This window comes from Capra hircus, chromosome 21, assembly GCF_001704415.2.
Source record: "Capra hircus breed San Clemente chromosome 21, ASM170441v1, whole genome shotgun sequence".
Lineage (NCBI taxonomy): Eukaryota > Metazoa > Chordata > Mammalia > Artiodactyla > Bovidae > Capra > Capra hircus.
This window is the reverse complement of record NC_030828.1, coordinates 41,180,921-41,206,803: the sequence shown is the minus strand read 5'-3', so window position 1 is coordinate 41,206,803 and position 25,883 is coordinate 41,180,921. Positions and strand designations below refer to the sequence as shown.

General features: G+C 35.9%; 1 protein-coding gene across 6 annotated transcripts in view; it reads left to right on the top strand.

Annotated features, from left to right (window-relative positions):
* HECTD1 (HECT domain E3 ubiquitin protein ligase 1) overlaps window positions 1–25,883 on the top strand; it is a 73,385-nt gene that overhangs the window by 2,862 nt on the left and 44,640 nt on the right. For all 6 annotated transcript variants that reach the window (XM_018065889.1, XM_018065888.1, XM_018065894.1 and 3 more), the window contains exons 3-10: window positions 12,073–12,307; window positions 15,790–16,017; window positions 17,010–17,291; window positions 17,388–17,658; window positions 18,786–18,862; window positions 18,948–19,046; window positions 21,478–21,592; window positions 22,193–22,367. In XM_018065889.1, coding sequence (XP_017921378.1) covers window positions 12,073–12,307; window positions 15,790–16,017; window positions 17,010–17,291; window positions 17,388–17,658; window positions 18,786–18,862; window positions 18,948–19,046; window positions 21,478–21,592; window positions 22,193–22,367 — 1,482 coding nt within the window. The remainder of the gene's footprint in view (window positions 1–12,072; window positions 12,308–15,789; window positions 16,018–17,009; window positions 17,292–17,387; window positions 17,659–18,785; window positions 18,863–18,947; window positions 19,047–21,477; window positions 21,593–22,192; window positions 22,368–25,883) is intronic.

Here is a 25,883-nt window from a genome sequence, read left to right as displayed (position 1 = left end):
GATTGAAGCCAGGCCACTGCAGTGAAGGCACTGAGTCCTAACCACTAGAACACAGACTGTCAGGGAATTTCCTGTACTGTTAAAGCAACTTATGGCTTTGTAAATTTCAGTTTGGAGAGGGTATAAATTGAATGTTAACCACATGGCATAGTTTTTGGAATAGTAGAAGCAGATTGAGATTTGAGAGTTTAAGCAATTTTATTTAGAGGATTATGTAGAATTTGTGCAGAAATGTTAAGGAATCATTACTAGGTTGGCCATTAATGCCATGTTTTTCCTCTTATGTGATACTTGCAAATACTGAACACATTTGTTTTTTATTTATTTTATATTTATAATTTTGAATTCTGGTGATAAGTAATTGAAAACTCAGATGCTTCTTTATTGGTTTTAATGCCATTTTGAAGTAATTAGTAGAAAATGTTTGAGATGTTGACAAAATTTGGTATAACTATCTTAATTTCTTTAAGGTGGGAATAAGGCTGTATTACTCAGTAAATTGATGTATTTTTGATCATCTTCATTTTTGAATGGATCATTAATGAAGATGAATTAATAAATGAATAATTAATCATCTTAGTTGTAAGTCCCATTGAGGCGGTACCAAATCGCAGTCTGTGGCTCAATTATTTCAAGTAGTTATTGGCAGATTTTGAGAGCATAATAATTTAGTCCCTCTGTTAACACTTGTTTTGGTCAGAATCATAGAACAGTGAAATAGATTTTTGAGCATTCATAGCTTTCATTAGAGGGTTTTCATTAACCTGAGAATTACATCTGGTATTTTAAAAAGTTGTACGTACCAGTCACATCAACTATCATATCTTCCATTAAGTACTAACATGTAGTAGTAGAGGTGTTTGTAATGACATTTTTAATAAGTGTTATTATATTAAAACAGTTTTAAAGGAAATTGTTAAAATGTCAAACTCATCAATGCAAAATCCTACCATCCTAATATAATTGTTATTCTTTTCATTATCCTTTCCAGACTTTGGTCATATTTGATATGTGAATGAAATTAAAACCAGATTCAATTTATATTTTTTATTTACTAAATGTGGGTATAAGAGAATTTCAAATTGGAATGGTTAGCCCTGTTTTATTTAGTATATCAGTAGCTTGTCTATCAAAAGTAGACAATTGATTAAATTTATGGCAGTTGTTTTTTAAACCTTTATTTAGCTTGCTTTCTTCATTCAGGAGCCAGATTTTCTTGTTGTCAGAAGGAAAATTGTCTTTAGTTTCTTTAAACCAGATATGCAGCATGGTGAGGTGGAAAGAATGGCTGTGTGTCATCAGAGACCTGGGTTCAGATTCTTGTTTGTTAAATGAAGTTTACCCCTTGAGAGCTTTACTTTCTTCCTCTGTAAAAATGACAGTAATCTCATATCTGGTTCGCTCCTTGTGAGGAGTAAAGGAAAGAATGTATGTGAAAAGTGTTTTGAGGAAAGTGAGCTTATTTAATGTCATTAAATATCTAATGTTGAATTTTATTTGGATACTTTATTTCATGAAACTGTGGTGGGTTTTGAAGAACCTTTAAAAATTCTTTGAAACAGTCAACAAGTAAGACAGGAGAAAAGCAGGATGATGTGCACATTTTAAATATGGGTGAAAATATCTCTTTTAACTTAATTTCATAAGATAGTAGCAAGTAGTCCTTTTAGTTATGTCAAGTAAAGCAAAAGATGCCTATATATTCAGATAGGTTTTTGTCTGATTAGCTTTTATTAGTAGTTACATGTTTGTTTAGTCAGGAAAGGCATACAGTGTGGTATATAAATAATGGCCTTTGGAATGATAGACATGAGTATAGGTTTTCATGGAGATTGAATGTGATAATACAAGTGAGATGCCTAACAGTGCTTTAAACATAACAGTTAAGTGTTTCTTTTTCTTTAACTTAATATTGTACATGGCTATCCATTTTTTGGTACCCATTCTGACTTTTTTTTTTTACTTTGTTTTTTGCTGTGCTGGGTCTTCGTTGCTCTGCAGGCGTTTCTCCAGTTGTGATGAGCAGGGGCTCCTCTCCGTGGGTTGTGCGAGCTTCTCATCGCCGTGGTTTCTCTTGTTATGGAGCACAGGCTCTAGGTGCTTGGACTTCAGTGGCTGCAGCCTGTCGCCTCTGTAGTTGCCGCACGGGCTCCAGAGCTCAGTAGTTGTGGCGCGCGGGTTTAGTTGCTCTGAGGCATTTGGGATCTTTCCTGACCAGGGATTCAACCCGTGTCTCAGGTGGATCCTTTAGACCACTGAGCCACAAGGGAAACCCCTTGACGGTCTTTTTGAAGTTAAGGGATATACGTTTTCTGTGAAGCTGTGGTACTTCTTACTAATGCCTGAACTTAACAAGGTAATGCTCTAGAAAGTAAAATTCAAGTTCAGAGTTAGTTTTTGCTTTCATCTGTGATACATTAGTGAGTTGAATTTAATATGTTATACATTTGAGATAAATTTTAATGAGTTATAAATGAGTAGTTTTGCATTCGCATCAAAATAGGTGATCATTGTACATATTCTTAAAAGTAGATAAATCCTGGGCAGTTGTAGATCCTGCTACTAAATCTTCAAGTAATATAATTTATGTCTTCTGGGAAGAATCTTAACATCTCCCCAGAAGATCCAGTAAATGGAATATTAGGGATAGTGCTTTTAGTCACCAGAAAGCTCATATTAAAAAAATAATCATTTTACTTAATTATGAAGATGCAGAAGAATGTACAGTAAAGTGTAAGTCTCTCCCTTTCCTGTCTCCTGGGTGACCAGTTCTCCTCTCCAAACCACCATTAATCATTTTCCTGGTGTATCCTCCCAGAGAGAAATATCCTAAGAAAGACAGCCTCAAGTTTGGATTCCAGTACTGAATATAGTGGTAAAAGCCTCCTATTGTGTATGTACAGTAAAAGCTATTTAAAAATATCTGCACCAGTGATAAATCTTTTAATCTTTTAAATTGTCTTCCTACTTTTTATTGTTAAAAAAAAATGATGAAAGCAGATAACAATCTCTGCTCTTACGGTGCCTAGTAGTCTAATAAGGAACACATATTAAATAATTATAGAAATAAATTGTGATTACAGGCTTTGATAAGTGCAATGAAGGAAAAGTTCAGAGTGCTGTGACAGCAGGTAGCAGGGGCACTACCTGGAGGTAGTCAGAGTGGTTTTTCTTAGAGATACGAAGGATGAGTAAGAATTTAAAGGATGAAGTATAAGGTGGTGAGATAGAAGGATGTTTAAAGGGAAGGCAACATGTGAAGAATTTTGAAGTGGATGAGCATGTCGTGGTTGAGGAATTTGGAGAAAGGTAGTATGACTGGGCATGGAAAGGTCTCTGGAGAACTGTGTTGAAAGTTGGGGCAAGAGCAGATGGAATCTTGTGTATGCTTTTGGTTTTTTCTTAAGAGCAGTGATGTAAAAGAGTGAGTGATGGAATTAAATGTGTCTCTTAAAAATACTGATTTTTTCTGCCCTATGGATAATAAATGTGTGATGAGGACAGAATAAATGCTTGTAGAATAGTCAAATAGTTGAATGATTGGATATCAGGGTGAGAAAGAAGACAGTACCATGGATAATTCAGATTACAGTGGATGATGATGCCATTCAGTGAGAGAGAAAGTCAAAAGAGCACCCTCTTTTTGTTTTTTTTGGTCACACCACATGACTTGTGGGATCTTAGTTCTCCAACCAGTGATTGAAACCGGACCCCTGCAGTAAAAGCATTTAAGTCCTAGCCGCTGGACCACCAAGAAATTCCCAGGAGGACCATGTTTTTGAGGGGTGGAGATCATGAATTTGGATTTGGCTAGATTCTCATATCTGTTTTGCATTTATTGTGTTGCATTATGTTGTTTTGATTGCAATATATTAAAAAATTATCATCCTCCAATAGATGTAGCTGGGAAAGGGAGGAATGTTGTAATGATGTCTTTGCATAATTTTGTATAGTCTCCTTTGATATCATACCCAAAGTGGGCAAAGTGATAGTTTCTTAAGAGTTAGTTATAATGTGGATTCTGAAATCATGTCAATGAACTTGTACTCTTGTAGATTAAAATATATTGGCCTGTTTGGTACTTTGAGTGGGTGGTTTTTGTGTTTTTTTTTTTAACCCAAGTGTAAGTTTAAAAGATCTTGCACTGGTCATGTGAAAAATATTGATCTGTTGAGTTATACAGATATTCCTGGTGTTGCCATATACCATTCTACACTGTCACAAACTCATATTTGTTATTATAAGTACTTAATCAGAAAAGTCTTCAAATAATGGGATCTGTCAAGTTCATGGTGGCAGGAGCAAGTTTTTCAAAGTTATAAGTTTTGCTTGAAAGCTCAAATGTTATCATTGGCAGCAAATACTGTCAGTTGTTTTTCCTTGAGGTGGAATGCTTGCTTGGTTAATTTTTGAAAAAATGTTTGCTAGATATCCAAGTCTGAGTAACCACAATTTGTCTAAAGTTCTTTCAGGTAAAAAAGATGTTGCATGAAACAAGTGGCTAGTTCAACTCTCCAGCAGTTGTGAACTACATTTCCTTGACACAACCATCTTTCTTGAGTATGCAGAAGTGCTTTATGCTTACTTCCTATTTGTTTAAGTAGAATATTTAAAAAATACACATTAAAAGGTTTGAGATTGTGTGGCAGAAACCAACACAATATTGCAAGTTTTTTTAAGTTAATTAAAAAAGGCTTGAGGTTTAATAAAATGTATGCATATATATATATTTGCTTTATCCAAGTAGTGAAGTTGACCTTTCCTTTCATGTGATAGCTTGGCAATGAAAATACAAAATGATTACCAATGGTACAGTTTAATGCTGCTGCCTTGATTCACGCTAAAGCACCAGCAGTTTTATCCACCATTGCTTTTACATCGTTAGTGTACATGTCAACACAAGAAAGTGATTAAAGAAGAGAAAGGACAGTTGTACTGAATGCGGGTGAGAGGTCAAGTATGGTGAAGACTCAAAGATGTCCTTTGGATTTAGCAACATTCTCAAGATCATTGATCTTAATGAGAGCTGAGTGGAGTGGTTTGAGGACCAGGCTTGAATGGGTTGAGGAGTAACTGGAGGAAATGGAGACCAGAGTATGGAAAACTTTTTTGAGAAAGTTGTATTGGGAAAAATAGTGTGGGGCTTTTTCTTTTAGAGGTCATAGAGGAGAGAGAATGGAGAATTCGTAGTATTCAGATTCTGAGAAACTGGGAGAGCGTTGGCTGCTGTCAGTAGTAGTGCTTTTTAAGCTTTAATATGCATACTGTGAAGCACCTGGGGAACTTGTTAAGATGCAAATTCGGATTCACTTGGGCTGGTGTTGTGCCTAATAGTCTACATTCCTAGTATGTTCTCAAATAATGCTGAAGCTGTTGGTCAGAAAAATCCCACACAGAGTGTCAAGGCTCTGAGGCACTGATGAAGAGATAGACTTATGGTAATGTGTTTCTTATTGTAAGGCAGGGAAGATGAAGATTTTTAGGTTTGATGGGAAAAACTTGGAGAGATTTATGTCTGATGACATCTATTTTCTCCCTAAAGTAAGAGATTTTAAAAGAATGGTAACACTGAGAATTGGTTTGGGGAAATAATTATGTTCAGGTGGTGCTAGTGACTTCATAACAGATGCCCCTGCCTATAAGCTGACAATACGCAGAGCTACAGTCATAAAATATTTTTATAGTATTTTTCCCCCAGTTTTATTGAAGTATAATTGACTATATTCTGAAAATATTGATTTGATTGTATCATTCCCTTTTATAAAATCTTTTGTGCTCTTTACCTAGTGAATACAATTTAGATGCCTTCAAAGACCTCTGCTGTATCTCACACAGACATACTGTTACTTTTGTTTTCCATTGCTAAGCATAGTGCCTGGTGTACAATAGCTAATATCCAGATACTGAACACCTTGAAGAGGTTCTGAACAACAGTAGAGTCTACATATTGGAATTTGACTTACTCCTTTTCCTTTTAGAGGGAAAGCTGTAATTTTCAACTGTTATGCCAGGAGTTATTGTTAGTTAAGAAATACACAAAGTCCAGAATGGGAGCAGGGGCAAGAATGGAATAGAAGATAAAGTGGGGTCAAAAGATGTTGTTTATTATCTTCAGGAAATAAAATGTATTAATCTTTTACATTTAAAATTTTTAGTTTTTTAAAACTAAGTGTTCACTTTACAGACTATATTCAGTAAAACATCGCTATTATAGATAACTTTATTTTTAAAATGTTTGCTTTCTTAATATTGTACATTTCTGAAACCTTGGCCCAAGTCCAAGTGATCTAGTGTGGAAAAGCGTATGGTAGTAACAGTATAGAAGATATTGCAGTTCTCAAGAGAAATTCTTTGTAACCTCATGAAACTTTTTTTGTTCTTGTTTTAAGTTCTCTCTACTTCCATTAGCGAAAGATTCTTTCGTCACTGCAGGTAGTATTTTGGAAAGTTGCTTAAGTTGGATTCATCTGAAGATTCTACTTATGGTTGACTGGTCTGACAGTAGTTCCGTGGAGACTGAGTGATCTTAAACTTTCCTAATTTGGCCACCTTTGGGTCTTTAAGTTGGTCTAGTATAGAACTAGATTGGATTTAATATGTAAAAGTAATTTCTACCTATGGTATAAGAGGTAAATATTTAGTGAGTTTAAAAGTTTTAATAACCCTTTAATTGTGATGCATCTAAACTTTTGTGCCACAGATGTATTCTTTCAGTACCATTCGGGAGGGACTGTGATTATTGTATACACGCAATTTAATTTTCTCTTAAATTTATTTAAATGACATATGGATTTTGACACACACAGAGTCATGTAACCACCACAATTGAAATTCAGAACAGTTCTATGGAAAATGAGAGATAAAAGTGGATTCCCTTCTTGTGTTGTGGGAAGGTGTAGGGCAGGGGAAGGAGACCTGATGGAGATTGGGCTTGTGTGTGGGGGGAGTAGAGAAATGTTAGAGAGGGACTGGGCATAAGGATGAAGAAGCAGATCACTAAGAGAGCTGATGGGATTCTTTTTGTTTGGTTTCTCTTTCTATAAGCAAGAAAGTTCTTACCTTTTCTTGATATCATTCATTAACCAAATAAAACTTGAGTATCTCCCCATATGCAGAGAACCGTGTTGGTTGCTGTGTGAAATACAACTCTATTCCCAAGGAGCTTGCAGATTTTTAGGAGAGAGTTACAGTGGATAACAGAAAATGAAATATAAATATAAATTGTCAAAGTAAATTAAAACCAAAAAAACCCCCCAAAACAGGAGTCCTGTTTTGGGTAGTTAGAAAAGGTAAGCCTGAAATTGAGGGCGTAACATTTAGGCTCACAGGAAGGATGACAGAGAACCAGCCATGGGCAAAATTGGGAGAAAAGCATTTTAGGCAGAGGGATCATCTCACACATTAGTATCTACTTGTTTCTATCCTTCTATCTGTTCATCCCTGCTGAGTTCATCCCCAGTTCAAATCTAACATCACAGGGTTCATTCTAGTTTTCTTTTTTGTGTTTCCATCTCCAGGCTGCAATGAGAAATCTGGCTCCCATTGTCCTCCATATATTTATATGCTCATGTATTTGATCACTTCCCTCGTCTATATCAGTTCCTCATTACTGGGACATGCCCCTACACAAATGCTCTCTTTGTCTTGCTCATGCTCTTACACATTATTCCAGACAGACTTCCTCTTCCCTCTAGGAATACCTTCCTCAACAGTGGTGTGAAACATCTCTTATGTGGATGTCAAAGTGGCTATTTCAGTAGTTCAAACAAGAGTTTGAAGTTAGTTAAGATTAGGTTTGTAAAAGATGGTGTGGAGAGAAGTGGACAGACTTAGGATATATTTTAGAGAGAAAATTGTTGGGGTTTAACTAATGGATTGGATGTGTAATGTGAGCAAAATTAAGGGGGAGAACTAAAGATGATTGTCCGGTTTCTGGATTTCTGTTTGGCTGTGACCTTTGCAAAGCAGTGATTTGGGATGGAGGCATATTTGTTTTGAATATGTTTATTTTAATATGCCTGTGATAATTCTAAATGGAGATAGTGATTTAGTTGGTCTGGAGTAGAGATAATATTTTGGGAGTTTTCACAGTATGTAGATGAGATTTACAGCTATGGTGTATGAACAAAGGGAATAGATGAGATCAACTAGAGAAGAGAAGGGAGTTTAGAACTGAGGCTAGAATGGAAAACCAATGGAGTCACTAAGCCAAGAGAAAATTGAAGACAAGATGTGAAATAACTCATTGAATTTTCTTGATTATGTAAATTTTTTTCTTCATATCTGTTAACATGGATTCACACCAAGGAAAAGTTGTGTTTGTAGTTGTAGCCTAGGAAAAAGGAAAGAAATGTGAAGGTCTTGTTCATAAGAACATAGTCAAGTGCTTATTGAATTATGAAGCTCAGGTTGAATTTAAAGACCTAGATGAAATACCTGTCAACACAGGGTTACTTTGGAAATGATAGAAAGAAATTGATACTAACCAACAAGTAAAAAGATGGTTTTAAGGCCTTATAAATGTTTATATCATGATGACTGTCTTAAAGCAGGCTATCAAGCAGAATGTTAAAAAAAAAACCACTTGTTATAATTTGTTTTAGTTGCAGTATGAACTTTCAAGTAATATAACTATAGTTCTTTCAACTATTCTGTGCTTTTCAGAACCCATTAATTACTCTTTACATGTTTTCTTTACTTCTTTTGCTCAATTTATAGTTAATTTGTATTGTTGAGGTTTTTGTAAATTGCTTTGGTTTCTGAATTGAAAAACTAGTGAATATGCCTAAAATACTTTCTCATGCTTGAAAAAGTAACTCAGGAGCTAGGAAAACAAATTTTTTTTTTCTTGTCCAACAGCCAAAAGTTTACAACAGATATTTTATACCACACCTTTAAAAAGTTCCCAAAGCAGGTTTTCATTATACCTGACATAAAATAAGATTTTACTTATGCAGAATACTTTAATTTTTCTCTTAGAAATAAAATTAATCATAGTTAAAAGCTGAGGATCTGTTTAGAACTTTCTGGTTTTTGTTTTTTAATTGTCCTTTTAAATTGTTCGAGAACACGAGCAGGGAACATAGCTTATTCCCCCAATAAGATACCCATTTCCCTATGAAATATAGATAGTTATACTGAAAATTTCTCTTTAAATTTTGTGTTTTGATGACTAGTTTTTTGTACTGTGTAAGATGAATAATTTTCTTATTCTTAATATAAAGCATATGGTAGATCCATTCTTGCCATTTAATGTGACGACTGTCAACTTCAAAATTTTATTCTTTTTTCAAAAGCTACTGTTTTCTCGGCGGGGGGTGGGGGGGCACTACTTTTTAATAAGATTGTGTTGTTTCTCAGTAGTATTAACGCTTTTATAATCTTATCTCTTCAGTATATTAATATTACATATGCCAATGCAGAGAGCAGTAAAAATGCTTCAAGATTTCAATATGCTAGTCATTCTAATCTTCCCTGAGAACTACTGGACTATCTTCCATAATCTAATCTTATCCTCCTCCTCAGAAAAATTACAAGTAACTAAATTGGGAAAGGAATATGTCAAGGCTGTATATTGTCACCCTGCTTATTTAACTTATATTCAGAGTACATCATGTGAAATGCAGGGCTGGATATGAATCACAGGCTGGAATCAAGATGGCTGGGAGGAATATCAGCAACCTCAGACAGGCAGATGATACCACTTTAGTGACAGAAAGTGGAAAGAAACTAAAGAGCCTCTTGATGAAGCTGAAAGAGGAGAGTGAAAAAACTGGCTTAAAAGTAAACATTCAAAAAACTAAGATCCATGGCATCCAGTTCCATCACTTCATGGCAAATAGATGGGGAAAATGCAGATACAGTCAGATTTCATTTTCTTGGGCTCCAAAATCAGTGTGGATGGTGACTGTAGTTATGAAATGAAAAGACGCTTGCTCTTTGGAAGAAAAGCTATGACAGACCTAGACAGTGTATTAAAAAGCAGAGGCATCACTTTGTCAACAAAAGTCCATATAGTCAAAGCTATGGTTTTTCAGGTAGTCATGTACGGAGGTGAGAGTTGGACTATAAAGATGGTAACAACAGTCCTATATGGAGGACAGCAAAAGAGACACAGGTGTAAAGAACAGACTTTTGGACTCTACAGGAGAAGGCGAGGATGGGATGATTTGAGAGAATAGCACTGAAACATGTATATTACCATATGTGAAATAGATGACCAGTCCAAATTCCATGCATGAAATAGGGCACTCATGCACTGGGACAAACCAGAGGGATGGGATGGGGGGGTTGGGAGGGGGTTCAGGATAGGGGGACACATGTACACTCGTGGCTGATTCATGTTGATGTATGGCAAAAACCACCACAGTATTGTAAAGTAATTTGCCTCCAATTAAAATAATTAATTAAAAAACAAAGATGGCTGAGCGCTAAAGAAATGATGCTTTCGAACTGTGGTGCTGGAGAAGACTCTTGAGAGTCCCTTGGACAGCAAGATCAAACCAGTCAATCCTGAAGGAAATCAACCCTGAATATTCATTGGAAAGACTGACACCAAAGCTCCAGTACTTTGGCCACCTGATGCAAAGAGCTGACTCATTGGAAAAGATCCTGATGCTGGGAAAGATTGAGGGCAAGAGAAGGGTGAGACAGAGGATGAGATGGTTGGATGGCATCAGCGACTCAGTGGGCATGAGTTTGAGTAAGCTCAGTGAGAAAATGAAGGGCAGGAAGCCTGGCATGCTGCAGTTCATGGCGTCACAAAGAGTTGGATATGACTTGGCGACTGAACAATAGCAACAAAACAATGTGACCTAGGTTGCCACTGATGCTGGCTAGTAAAACCCACTTGTGTTTAATCACTGAATGCAAGAGGCCTTTGTCTTTGATAATATTTCTGCTGCTGGACCCCTAAAGTGAACATCATCCAAGCAGATTAGAAAGGGCAAAGTTACTTTGGCTTTCATACAGATATTTTTTAAAAACTGTTAAAGATATGTGCAGACTAAAATTTGGACGGAAAACAGTTCAGCTGAAATGTTGAGAATACAGTAAGCTCTCTGTATCCACACCATTTAATTTATGAACTTGAATATCCTGAGATTTTGGTATCTACAGGGGGCCCTGAAATCTTTCCTCTTTGAATATGGAAGAATGACTATAGTGCCTTTTGTGATATCTGTAGATCATTTAAAGTTCAGTTTATGCAGCTAGGTTAAAGTGTTTGATGGCATATAACTGCGATCTCTACTAAATGTAATTTATGTTTTTTTATTACTTAGGTGTTGATAAAATGTTGATTTAAAAATGTAAAATGTGCTTTTGATAAAGCTGTCTTATACAGGTTTATATAGCATACATTAGCTATTCATAGGAGGGAAGGGGAGCTAATAAATTAGTTTAATATGGTGCCAAGGTACTGAGCTAAGTGTTGAATGTGTATAATTTCATCAAATCTTCATAACATCCATATAAAATAGATATTGATTAGATATTATCTTTGGTTTACAAATGAGGAAACAGGACCAGGAAGGTTACACAGCTGTTGTCCTGTGTTTTACCCTGGTCTGTTAAACCCTAAATCAGCATTTGTTTCCATGAAACATGAATTGAACAATTCCCATAAAACATGAATTGAACAACATTCCTGGCATTCAGGAACTCTTAATGTAAATAAGGAAATAAAATGATACATTAAACAGTGTGGGTACTGTTTTTATGAGGCTTTAGGAACATGAAAGTACCACTTAACTATTTGGAGAGGTTAGGGAAGGTTTTACAGAGTTGATGTTGGAGCTGAGTATTGAATAGGAGTGTTTTCTAAACATGGTTTCAAGTTAATGCTGCTACTTTAAACTGTTTACAACCTGATATTTTCAGCAGTGATAAAATTAGCATGTGACTGTTGTTATCGCAACAAAAGCAATATGAGAAATATTACCTAATATACATGTGGAACGGAGTATTTAACATAATGTATTATGTGATAGTTTTTCCTATCTGTTACATTGGTGACTTTTGGATGTTAAGAATTTAGTAATCCTGGGTGTAATATGATTTCTTTCACTACAGATGTCCTCCTCGCACTTTCTTACCAGCCCTCTGCAAAATTTTTCTTGATGAAAGTGCTCCAGACAATGTGTTAGAGGTAACAGCCCGTGCCATAACATACTACCTGGACGTATCTGCAGAGTGCACCCGAAGGATTGTTGGGGTAGATGGAGCTATAAAAGCACTTTGCAATCGTTTGGTTGTGGTTGAACTTAACAACAGAACAAGCAGAGACTTAGCTGAACAGTGTGTAAAGGTAAGTCTTCATTATTTATTGATACATGTGAAGATCTCTCAGAGAGTAAACAGTACATATTTTGTAGGTGAAAAAAATACAAGCATAGTGAGATTAAGTAACTTGCTTGGGGTGATACAGGTAGTTAGTGGCAGAGAGCCAAGATTCAATGATGAGTAATTTGAAGATTAGGAAGTCTGATTCTAGGGCCTGTGCATTTAATTATTTTGCTCTACTTCTGTTAGAGTTAGCTGTTTCATTTTATTCTTGGTGGGACCAATTATTAACTTTATGTGACTCTAAAAGCACCAGTACTGGTAAGTAGTTTATTGGAGCTGCTTGGTGAACATATTTAGACTTTATGTGATTCACTTTTTAAAAAAATTCCTAAATATTTTCATTCTTTTTATGATTCTTGCTGCTCTCAGTTCAGTTCAGTCGCTCAGTCGTGCCCGACTCTGCAACCCCCATGAATCACAGCATGCCAGGCCTTCCTGTCCCTCACCAACTCCCGGAGTTTACCCAAACTCATGTCCATTGAGTCGGTGATGCCATCCAGCCATCTCATCCTCTGTCGTCCCCTTCTCCTCCTGCCCCCAATCCCTCCCAGCATCAGAGTCTTTTCCAATGAGTCAACTCTTTGCATGAGGTGGCCAAAGTACTGGAGTTTCAGCTTTAGCATCATTCCTTCCAATGAACACCCAGGGCTGATCTCCTTTAGAATGGACTGGTTGGATCTCCTTGCAGTCCAAGGGACTCTCAAGAGTCTTCTCCAGCACCACAGTTCAAAAACATCAATTCTTCGGCACTCAGCTTTCTTTACAGTCTAACTTTCACATCCATACATGACTATTGGAAAAACCACAGCTTGGACTAGACAGACCTTTGTTGGCAAAGTAATGTCTCTGCTTTTTAATATGCTATCACTAGTTTAGCAATTTTCAAACTTTTTGCCTCAGGATCCCTTTAGAAGTCTTAAATTATTAAGAACCCGCAAAGAGCTTCTGTTTATGTAGGTTCTGCTTGTTTCTATTTACCATCTTAGACATTAAAACAGACTTTAGAAATATTTATTCATTTATCATAAAATGACAGGCTCAATATGTGTTAACATACATTACATTTTTAATGAAAATATACCCCGAAGAAAGAGAAATTTAGTGAGAAAGTAGCATTGTTAAGCATTTTTGTGAGTGTCGTTTGAAATGTGTGACTTAATAGAAGACAGCCAGATCCTAATATCTGCTTCTGCATTCAGCCTTTTGCTATATCACAATTCACATAACTTTTAGAAAACTCTACCTAACACTCCTAAAGGAATAAGAAAGAAAAAAACAATTACTGTTATAGTATTATTATGAAAAAAAAAATCAGGGACCACTGAAAATGTCTTCCCCATGTTTTGAGAGTTGTTTTTATAGGTATTAATATCTTGACTTTTTTCTCTGTGTTTATAGTTGTATTTCTGTCGTGTCTGGCCTCAGAGAAAGAGGTATCCGTTTTTCTGTTCAGAGATTTTCCCCCTCTTGCTCACGTCACTTCAGTTTTCTTCCAGAACTAGGACTTTACTCCATTGCATACATTCACTGAGCTATATTTTCAAACTTTTTCTTATCCATACCCTGCTCTCCCTTTCTCTCTTTCCTTCGCAGATTATTAATTCATTCATCACTTCTTCAGTGGTAGTATTTCCTAAGGTTCTGTTTTTACCTTCTTAAAGCTATATATTTAAGCTTTAAGATGAGATTTGTCTATTTGCCTAGACAATCTCATCTATGAGCATCAGTACCATTCATATATAAATATATGCCCTTTACATCTTTATCTCTAGAAATGACTTTTCTCTCAAGTTCTAGACCCCATATTCAAAGGCCTGTTGGACATATTCACCTGGTTGCCTGAATTCATTGTCTTTCATTACAGATAAACTCCTCTCTTGATAAGTGGCATCAACTTGTACTCAGTCACTTTAGACAGAAACCTGTACTTTATCTTTTATTTCCTTTTCTCCACTCCACACATGTAATTAATGATCAAGTGCTTTTCTAGTTTATTGTCTTCTATTTGTTCCTGCCGTTATTGCCTTGGGTAAGCCCTCATCCTTTCGGGAATATTAATGCTTGAGTTTTTGCGTTTGCCTCTACACTCTTCCTATACCCTGTTTTCCCCAGTTATTGACTGGAAATCCAATCATATTATTTTCCCTGCTGAAAACATGTTTCTTGCTAATAGAATAAAGTCTAAATTTCTGGTATGCCTGTAAGAATTATGGACCCTAGTTCTAGTTCTACCTGAACGTATTAAACATCATATAATTTAGAAAATAAAAGTGATTTTTATTTATTTGTGTTTAAATATTTATTTGGCTGCTCTGGGTCTTTTAGCTGTGGGATCCTTACTTGCAGCCTGCAGAGCACTGTGGTTGCAGCATGTGGTATCTAGTTTTCTGACAAGGGAACCTGGTGCCCCCTGCATGGGAGTGTGAAGTTTTAGCCACTGGGTCACAGAGAAGTTCCAAAAAGTAATTTTTTTAAACTTTTTTATAGTGAAGCAAGTAAGGTGCTTATTAGGAGGAAGAAGTGTACAGTACTTGTGGATAGACACATGGGTGGGCTCAGAGAAACTTGCCCCCAAAGTGATTTTTAATGTCTTAATATTTGTAGAGTAGTGTGAAGATAATGAATAGTGTAATAGTTGGCATTTATTGATTTGTTTTTTTAATGTCTAGGACTTTTATAGACTTTTGCTAAATTACTTGTAGTTCTTAGTTTGCCGTACAGGTTTCACCACCTAAACCAATGCTGTCTAATATGGTAGCTATATGTGACTGTTGAACACTTCAGATGTGGCTACCCCAAATTAAAGTGTGTTTTAAGTATAAGCTATACATGGGTTTTTGAAGACTAAATGTACAAAAGATACCAATAATTTTTATATTGATTACATGTTGAAATAATGACACTTTGGACATATTGTGTTAAATAAAATATATTAAAATTAATTTATTCTGTTTTGCTTCACTTTTTTTTTTTTTAATGAAAGGTTAAGTGTGTATAACAGGCTCCAAGACTTCATTCTAGCTATTGGTAGCAGCATTGTATGGTAGGAAATCTGGATGTTTAAATAAGAATGGAATTAAAGATCATTGCCTCAGGCACAAGGGACAGCTTTTTGCCCGATTTCTTAATTCCACTTGTGGCCAGGGGGCCCTTTTCACGGCCTGCTCCTTGAGTTTCTTCTTTTCTAATTTCTGTTTCAACTTGAATGCCTTATCTTCCCTGTCCATCTTGTTGGTCACCTTCTTGGGCTATTTCAGGGACTACTTCTTGCCATCTTCACAGCCAGATATGGCTCCTGCCTCTCACACCCACCCTTTCTCAGACCCTGCCCTTACTTTTTAAAATGTGACTTCCAATATATTTGGAGGGTGTATCATGTTCTGTCATTCTTGAAAATGAAAACTGGGCTTACTGTATTCATCTGTTAATTTTATTTTACTGTAGGTTTTAGAACTAATATGCACTCGTGAATCAGGAGCAGTCTTCGAGGCTGGTGGTTTGAATTGTGTGCTTACCTTCATTCGTGATAGTGGACACCTGGTTCATAAAGACACCTTGCACTCTGCCATGGCTGTGGTGTCCAGACTCTGCGGCAAAATGGAACCTCAAGATTCTTCTTTAGAAATTTGTGTAGAATCTCTGTCTAGTTTATTAAAACATGAAGATCATCAGGTAATTAAATAGCTTCTGTATACTTTATTTTCAAAAAGTGATTTTATAGTGTCCTCTGGTTATAACTATGATACAAAGTTGACTCTTGAACAACCTGGGGGATAGAGGTGCTGACCCTCTGTACAATTGGAAATGTGCATGTAACTTTATAGTCTGCCATCCCTATCTGGGGTTCCAAAGCTATGGATTCAGCCAACTCTTGATTGTATAGTTCTGTAGTATGAATTTAGGGGGAAAATGTATCCACATATAAGTGGGCCCATGCAGTTCAAACTCATGTTGTTTAAGGGTCAATCTTAGTGTAATTGGAACTTTTTGTTTGATGAGGTAGAAATAATTTCTCTTTCTCTCATTTAATATTTCTATATGGTAATCTTTTTGTTTGTTTCTTTGGCAATGAGACATTTTAGAATATAAAATTGGCATGTGTTTATTCTTAAGATTTAAACATTATAGAAATATATGATTTCTAAAGATGCACTTAATACCCAGTGAAATTTGTTGGCTCAGCACAATTTTGCTAAATGGTAGTTTTCATTCAAGTAAAATAATAGTTTTAAAAATTTTAAATGTGTAAATTTTTGTTAAATTATCGTCTTTCGAAAATAAAACTTGACTTCTAGTGCCTTTTTACCATTTCGATGTTATTTTTAGCTATTCATCAATTATCTTGGCCTAGTTATGCATAATAATAATAAAGATTTATTGAGCTTTTTACTGTTCCTCTAGTTTCTTTACATATATCATCTTTTGAGCTCAGACAATGAATTATAGGTACTGTTACTATTCCCATTTTGCAGATAAGAGAATTGAGGAACAGTTAAGTAATATCCTCAGGTTATACAGTTACCAGAATGAGGAGCCAGGATTCAAATCTAGACTGGTGGTATCCTTTGCTGCAATTGCCTTTCTTAATAGTTCACTGTTGAAATAAATAGTACTAGTCCTTTTTAAGTGAATTTTATTCACATGTATATTCTTTACATCATTAGGTTTCAGATGGAGCTCTGCGATGTTTTGCGTCACTAGCTGACCGATTTACCCGTCGTGGTGTTGACCCAGCTCCATTAGCCAAGCATGGATTAACTGAGGAGCTATTATCTAGAATGGCTGCTGCTGGTGGTACTATATCAGGGCCATCATCAGCTTGCAAACCCAGTCGCAGCACCACAGGAGCACCTTCCACAGCTGCAGATTCCAAATTGAGTAACCAGGTCTCAACAATTGTAAGTCTGCTCTCAACACTGTGCAGAGGCTCTCCAGTAGTAACGCACGTAAGAGTGGTTTTTTTCCTTATTAGTCTTTTCAAAGAAGTGTCTTTGTATAATGAGAATAGATTAAAACTTTCTTCTCTCCCATTCTCTTTTTAGGATCTCCTGAGGTCAGAGCTTCCAGATTCAATTGAAAGTGCATTGCAGGGTGATGAAAGATGTGTGCTTGATACCATGCGTTTGGTTGACCTTCTCTTGGTGCTGTTATTTGAAGGACGAAAGGCTTTGCCAAAATCTAGTGCTGGATCCACAGGCAGAATCCCAGGACTTCGGAGATTGGATAGTTCTGGGGAGCGCTCACATCGGCAGCTTATAGACTGTATTCGAAGTAAAGATACTGATGCACTTATAGATGCAATCGACACAGGAGGTTGGAAAATATTTTTTTAAATATAAAAAGAAAACAGATAAGGAATTATGTTTAATTTCTAGGCTTTTTTTTTTTTTTAATTTTAAAAATTTGTAGCAGTTGTGTCAGAAAACAGAATGGCCAGTCTTCCGTATCTCCTCTCCCTATATATATAAATTATCAGTCTGGTGCATGGTAAGATCTGAATAAATGCTTTTTGAATGAGTAATGAAATTAACCTGTTTTATTGCCAGAAGGAAGTCATACCAATTCTAAGGTTAAACGCAGATTGAATTGAGGGCTGTTGTTTTCTTAGGATTAATGGAAACTGACACAAGTGAATTTTCATAATATATAGTACATTTTTTTAGACTGCTTCATGAGCTGATCAGCAAATATAAGCTGGTGAAGGATACTTCTGGGGGACATCCTTGACGGACTAGTGGCTAAGACTCTGTACTCACATTGCAGGGGGCACTGATTCGATCCCTGGGGTAGGGAACTAAGATCCTGAGTGCCGCACAGCATGAAAGTGAAATATGAAAGTATTAATTGCTCAATCGTGTCTGACTCTTTGTGACCCCATGGACTGTAGCATCTGTCCATGGAATTCTCCAGGCAAGAATCCTGGAGTGGATTGCCATTCCCTTCTCCAGGGGATCTTCCTGACCCAGGGATCGAACCTGGGTCTCCCACGTTGCAGGCAGATTCTTTACCATCTGAGCCATCAGCACGGGGAAAATAAATAAATAGAGAGATGTTATAATAAAAAGAAAAGATCTTCTGGGTCATCAGACTTTTGTTTTGAGGATAGATGTGGTTTAGCTTCTTTTCCTCAGTTACAGCATGAGGCAACTAATACTGTCTAGTTTTATTGTATATTTAGTTATTTTATTTCTTATGTTTATTTCTAAGGCTTATAGCCTTGTGAATCCCCAGTGATTTAAAAATCTTGGAATACTTTTTCTTAGCAGAATTTATGTTTGCTGATTATTTACTACTGTGTAGTTGACCTAAATGTTTAAAATTGTCTATTTAGTGATTGTTAATAACAGTTAATAATAGTCTAAATGGTTCCTACTTTAGAAAAGTTCATTATTATTTTGTTGCCTTTAAAAAATATTTATTTTTTTCCTTTAAACTTTCAGCCTTTGAAGTAAATTTTATGGATGATGTAGGTCAAACTTTATTAAACTGGGCTTCTGCATTTGGAACTCAGGAAATGGTAAGCTAATAAATAAAAGTTAATGTTTTAAATCAAAGACAGACATGTTAATAAGGCAACTTTATGATTCTCCATTATTTTACAGGTAGAATTTCTTTGTGAAAGAGGTGCTGATGTTAACAGAGGTCAAAGGTCATCATCATTACATTATGCTGCATGTTTTGGAAGACCTCAAGTAGCAAAGGTAAAATCCAGGTTTTTAAATTATTAATTTAATATTTAATATTTACATTGCTCTAAAATTAGAATAATATCAAAACTTTTATTTGGAGAAGCCATACTTATATACTGTCTTCATTCCTTCCGTTTAAATCTTTTCATTGTTTTTTTAATACAGGTACAAGCAAGAATATATATGCTTTTTTTTAATACAAAATGTAACATATATACTGATCTATACTTTGCTTTTTTCATTTAAAAATACACATTGTTATTATTTAATTATTGTTTAATGATACACCAGCTTCCCTGGTGACTCAGATGGTAAAGAATCCTCCTGCAGGGCAGGAGACCCAGGTTCTATCCCTGGGGTGGGAAGATCCCTGGAGAAGGGAATGGCTTCCCACTCCAGTATTTTTGCCTGGAGAATCCTACGGACAAGGAGTCTGGTGGGCTACTGTACATGGTGTTGCAAAGAGTTGGACACAACTGAGTGACTAAGTGCATATGCAATACACATTGAGATCTCTCCCTATTAGTATATGGAGATCTTCTATTACATCTATATACTTAACCTGTGCAAATGTATTCAACCAGTCAGCTATTGCTGAAAACTTGTTTTTTCCCCAGATTTCTTTCTCCTGGTAATGAATAGCTTTATACATGTTTCTGTTATTTCTGTTTATCAATATAGCAGATATTCTGTTTGCAGAAGAATCATAATATCTTTGATTCTTACTTTAGCAAAGGACTTTTGTTGTTGTTTAGTTTCTCAGTCGTGTTTGACTCTGCAACCCTATGGACTGCAACACACCAGGCTTCCCTGTTCTTCACCATCTCCCGGAGTTTGCTCAAATCTGTTTTTTACATTTGTTCCTTTATTTTTTAGATTCTTTACATAAGTGAGATCATACAGTATTTATTTTTCTCTGTCCAACTTATTTCACTTAGCATGATACCCTCAAGGTCCATGCATGTTATCACAAATGGCAAGATTTCATCCTCTTTTATGACTAATATTTCATTCTATACCTAAATATACCATGGATCTCAGTTCCCGAACCAGATATCAAACCTGTGTCCCCTGCAATGGAAGTGCAGAATCTTAACCATTGGACTACCAGGGAAGTCCCTTCTAGCATTATCATGGTGATTAGGAAAAAAATACATGAAAAGCACTTAGTATAGTAGTTGGCACATTGTATGTAGACACTTAAATGGTAGCTGCTATTATTGTCATGTTTATGTTGTTAAGGAAATTTTTTGTTAATAACTTAGCCTTCTAGGTGATCTCTTCAAGCTCAACTTCTGTCAGCTTGAATTGGTTAATTTTTAGAGGAAATGATATTTCTAAGGGTAGTAAAAAATTTTATTGAACATTTTTTTTTAATCCATGCTGGTTTTCTGGTATCTGAGAGGGAGAAAAAGCCAAATGAATTGTATCTAATCTTAACCTATTTTGATTATATATTAGCCCACAATGAACTATAGCTGCCATTACTAATAATGATATAATAGGTACTCATCAAGCACTTACTCTGTGCCAGCCAGGGTCTTAAGCACTTAACATGTTTTATCATTCTTCTGGAGAAGGAAATGGCAACCCACTCCAGTACTCTTTCCTGGAAAATTCCATGGATGCGGGAGCCTGGTAGGCTACAGTCCATGGGATTATAAAGAGTTGGACACGACTGAACGACTTCACTTTCTTTCTTTCTATAGTTCCTTGTGGAGAAGGAAGTGTCAACCCACTCCAGTGTTCTTGCCTGTAGAATCCCATGGGGCCTGGTGGGCTGCAGTCTATGGGGTTGCAAAGAGTTGGACATGACTAAGCAACTAACACACACACATCATTCTTCACAGGTTCTTCTGTTTTTTAATTGATTCCAAAATACTACCTCCCACCATACACATTTCAACATCTTTTAAATAGGAAAGTCTTAGAATTGGTGTTGGCCAGATAGAAGTTACAGCATAGTTATTATTACCTGTCCATGCAACAAAAATTGTGGAATGGATTTTAGTAACTTGGGTGAAAAATACTGTCTGCTAGGGCACTCTCAGAAACTCTCTGTCACTAAACTTGTTATGGCACAGATGACAGCATTCTCTGTTGTACAGATTGAATACTAGTACCTCTGTTAAAGTAAAGAAATTGAGAGGAGAGGCTAGATGGAGAAGATGACAGGTTCAGATGTGAACATACTTAATTTGAGATACTAATAAATAACTAAGTGAAATTAATCTATACTTTTTTCAAGATGTAAATAAACAACTTTAGAGTTGTGTGCAAAGGGAGAGATTTGAATTGATAGTCTGCTTGATTAAGCAATTCTGTAAATCTGCATTATGAAGTATGTGGATGCAGTTGAAGGTTGCAGAACTGTACATTGAAGGTGTCCATTGAAATAAGGTGTTGATCACCAACATCCACATTAAATGCTTTTCTTTTCTAGACTCTCTTACGGCATGGTGCAAATCCAGATCTGAGAGATGAAGATGGGAAAACTCCATTAGATAAAGCCCGGGAAAGGGGCCACAGTGAAGTAGTAGCTATTCTTCAGTCTCCAGGTGAGTAGCAGTATCTTTTCTTTTATGCCATCTGCTATTACTTTTCAGCTTCACTTCCATAAAAGTAGCTTTTTGTAGACAAATGAACTCCCTTATATAAGGAAATAATTAAAGTCACGTGATTTTATACGCATGCTCTTATATTTGATAAACCTATTACAGTGTACTGTCCTGTGTTCTTTGAGACTGTGGCTGCATGATTCCAAAAAGACCCAATCACAAGCTTAAGGGTATAGGAATGTCATAAAGAATAGTTGTTTGTTGTGTAGACAAAACACTTTGACCAACTTTTAAGGTTTCATAAAGTAGATGAATGCAGAGTCTCTGAAACATTTTTGAAATTTTTCATGGGGTTGCAAAGAGTTGGACACAACTGAGCAACTGAACTGAACTGAGAGTGTCCAAATTTATCTCCTTAAGTTATGATTCAACTCATTGGAGATACTAATGTTTTTAGTATTTTTATGAACATCTTTGATAGATACAGTATTCTAATTTGATTATTGTTAATTAAGATAGCTATCATTGAGTACATTTTAATATTTTTTCCCTGAAAATTTTTCCAAAAAGTGTATTTTATTGAACAATATTTGTCTGTAGGTGATTGGATGTGTCCAGTTAATAAAGGGGATGATAAGAAAAAGAAAGATACAAATAAAGATGAAGAAGAATGTAATGAGCCGAAAGGAGATCCAGAAATGGCACCTATATACTTGAAAAGGTTGCTGCCAGTATTTGCACAAACATTTCAACAGACTATGCTGCCTTCAATAAGGTAGTTATTCATACTATTTGTATTTACTAATTATGTAGTTTATCTATCTCCCTTTTCCAGAAGAATGTGACATTGTTTTAATATTGAAAAGGTATGGTAAGAATAAAAATTAGATTGGAGAATTAAATCTTTCCTTCTGATGATCTGACTTAAGAGAAGTAATTTAGAAAATCAAGAAAACCTAACACAGTTTTTGTAACTCTCTGAATATCAACTCTAGAGAAAAATTTTAAGTACAGCTAACATTTATTGAGCATTATGATGGCCTTTTTGATAGAGTCATTGTAAGCCTGCCACTAGAGGAGTTAACCAAAGAATTAGGAAGAATTGGCCCTCTTTATCCTTGCAAGCTAATAAGGAAGACATGAGTAATAATATAGAGTGCTAAGTGGTAGATTAAACATGTAAATGGCAACCCACTCCAGCGTTCTTGCCTGGAGAATCCCAGGGACGGGGGAGCCTAGTGGGCTGCCGTCTCTGGGGTCGCACAGAGTCGGACACGACTGAAGCGACTTAGCAGTAGCAGCCCTGGGAACATAAATGATTTAACAACTAATTGGCTGGGCAAATTGGAGATTTTATGCAGAAATGAGATTTCAGTTGGGGTTTAAAGGATACTTGGAAGTTTTCTAGGGAGATAGATTTAGAAGGGTCAATGACAAGAATATGTACAAAGGCCATGAAGTTATGAGTCGTTTCATCCTGACATGTCCTGGTGGCTCTCCCTCTACGGTGTGTCCAAAACCTGCCATGTTTGTCCATCTGTTGCTAATACTCTGGTCCAGAGTACCATAGTCTGTAGTTTGGCTGCTATAGTTGCTTCTTACCTAGTCTTTCTCCTCTTTTTCTGTCTTGTCCCTCTATAGTCTTTTCCTACATGTTAGGCTGAATTCATTTTTAAATCATGTCACATCACCTGATGTAAACCCTCCAGTAGCTTCTTGTTTTAGTCACTAAGCCATGTCTGAGAGCTATGTCTCTTCTGCAGCCCCACAGACTGTAGCCTGCCAGGCTCCTCTGTCCATGGGATTTTCCAGGGAAAAATACTGAAATGGGTTTTTCCTTCTCCAGGGATCTTCCCGACCTGGGGATTGAACTTGCATCTCCCGCTTGGCAGGCGGATTCTTTTCCACTGAGCCACTTGGGAAGCCAAGTAGTTTTTAATTGGCCTTAAATAAAACCTAACTCCTTAACACTCAGGCTTGGAAGCTGTCTTGTTTAAGTCCTAATCAGCTCTCTGATCGCATTTAGTACTATCTAACCCCTAGTCTATTGCACTTAAACTATGCTAACCTTTCTGTTTTTGAAACTTTCTATGTCCATTCTTACCTTGAGACTTTTGCACTTAGCTCACTTCGGTGGAGACTTGTCAGTCTCCGGAGCCTTTGAATGGTGGGTTGCTATTCATTCAGGCCTCAGTTCAAATGCTTATGTCCAGTGACAGTTAACCCACCAGATTTAAATTTACCCCTAAGGCATTTTGCATATCAATCATAATATTTTACTGTCTTCACAGAATCCACACTGTCTGAAATCTTGGTCTTTGAGCTTTTTGTTTCATTCTCTGTCTCTAAAGCTGTGTTTGAGTGATACGAGGCAGTATTTGTCTTTCTCTGGCTTATTCACTTAGCACAATGCCCTTGAGGTCCATCCATGTTGTCACTTAATAGATTTTTTTAAAAATCCATTTGTCAAGTATGGATTCCATACTGATGCACATTCAGTATGTATGAAAATGTTTAGACTCCGGGATCAAAGAATCCCTCTACTGAAGAAATAAAACTGTATAAAAATAATATATAGTATATGAAATAATAATAGTATTAAATATATTAAATAATAATAGTATAAAAATAATACTATTGTATTGATTGAAAAGTCTATAAGCTAAATGCTCACAATTTATATAATACTGTTAAACAGGAAAATTTTATTTTATGTATATTATGCATGGTGAATTGGTTAAGAGATGAGTTTGAGTTGAGGCTCTTTTTTTTTTTTAAATATTTATTTATTTATTTGGCTGCATCGGGTCTTGGTTGCGGCACTTGGAATCTTTGATCTTCATTTCAGCATGTGCTATCTTTTAGCTGTGGCATGTGAGATCTCGTTCCCTGATCAGGGATTGAACCCCAGCCACCTGCATTGGGAAGGCAGAGTCTTAGCCATTGGACCACCAGGGAAGTCCCTGAGTTGAGGCTCTTAATTTATTAGCTCTCTGACCTTAGTAGACTTACTTTTCTTTGTGACCTTTTTTTTTCATCTGTAAAATTGAGCTAATAAAACTGCTTCATAGGGTTTGTTTGGTGGATTAAATGACGTAAAGTTTTTAAAATACATACAAGTGTTCCTGGCTTATAATGATTCAGCATGATAGTGAGTGATAGTAGCCAGATAGGTGGACAACATGTGAACATTCTTATGTTATTTTAATTGAGATAAATCAAAACATAAAACTATTATTATACATAAATACTGATTTTACAACCATATATACATAGGTATTAACAAACACTGGAAGGAACTGATCCAGTTAGGCCAGTTTGTCCTTCTTTTGCCTACTGTATTCTGTTATGTACTTGAATTTGTAATAAAGGATATTTTAAATTTAAGGAATGCATAGTGTTACGAAATTCACCAAGGGAGAGTTGTGAAATACATGGAGGCCGCATTCTGAGGGAATACCTCTGCATCACATGCCCCTCTTAGATCTTGGTAGTGATTTTTGCCTCTCCACCCTTCCTGTGGAGGAGTCACTTCAAAGGCATTGATATCTACATCTTGGTGCTCAGACTATTGCTAGATGCTCAGAAAACGTGTGTTAAAAGAATTACTAACTTTTATGTAATAGACCAGTGTATTATCATTTTAATGTCTGTGGTTATTGTGTCTTCTACTTTAAAAGAACAAATTCCTTATTATAAAGTTGAGGTTAGTTTATGTGACATTATTGAGTATCTCCTATGCTCTGAGCAAAGCAGCAGCTAAATAGAAGGGAAAGGAGTCATGCAAGTTGTTAACAATGGGAATATTTGAGGGCATGGGGTTACTAGGGTCTCATTTAGAGAATATAGTTATAATGAACAGTCTTAAGTTTGACAAAGGATGAAAATGCTTGATTAAAAATTTGATTTCAATATAAACCATCAGATGTTTTAAGAGTTTTGTGTTAGGAGTTATAGACACCATTTATCAGTAATGGTACCATTTTTGATTTTCTAAAATTATCATGGAATGTTAGCAATAATGCTGCTTAAATATGAAATAGCACATGTAAGTAAATTACAAAAATAATTTGTTTTAATGAGCTCAATTAAGAATAAAAAATGAAATTACCTAAAAAAAAGAATGTGTAACTAGTTTAATATTGTCTTAGTTTGATTTTGTATTAAAAATTTTTTATTATTGGAGTATAGTTGATTTACAACGTTGTGTTAGTTTCTGCTGTACAGCAATGTGAGTCAGTTATATAAACATATACCACTTTTAAAAAATATTATTTTCCCATATAGGTCA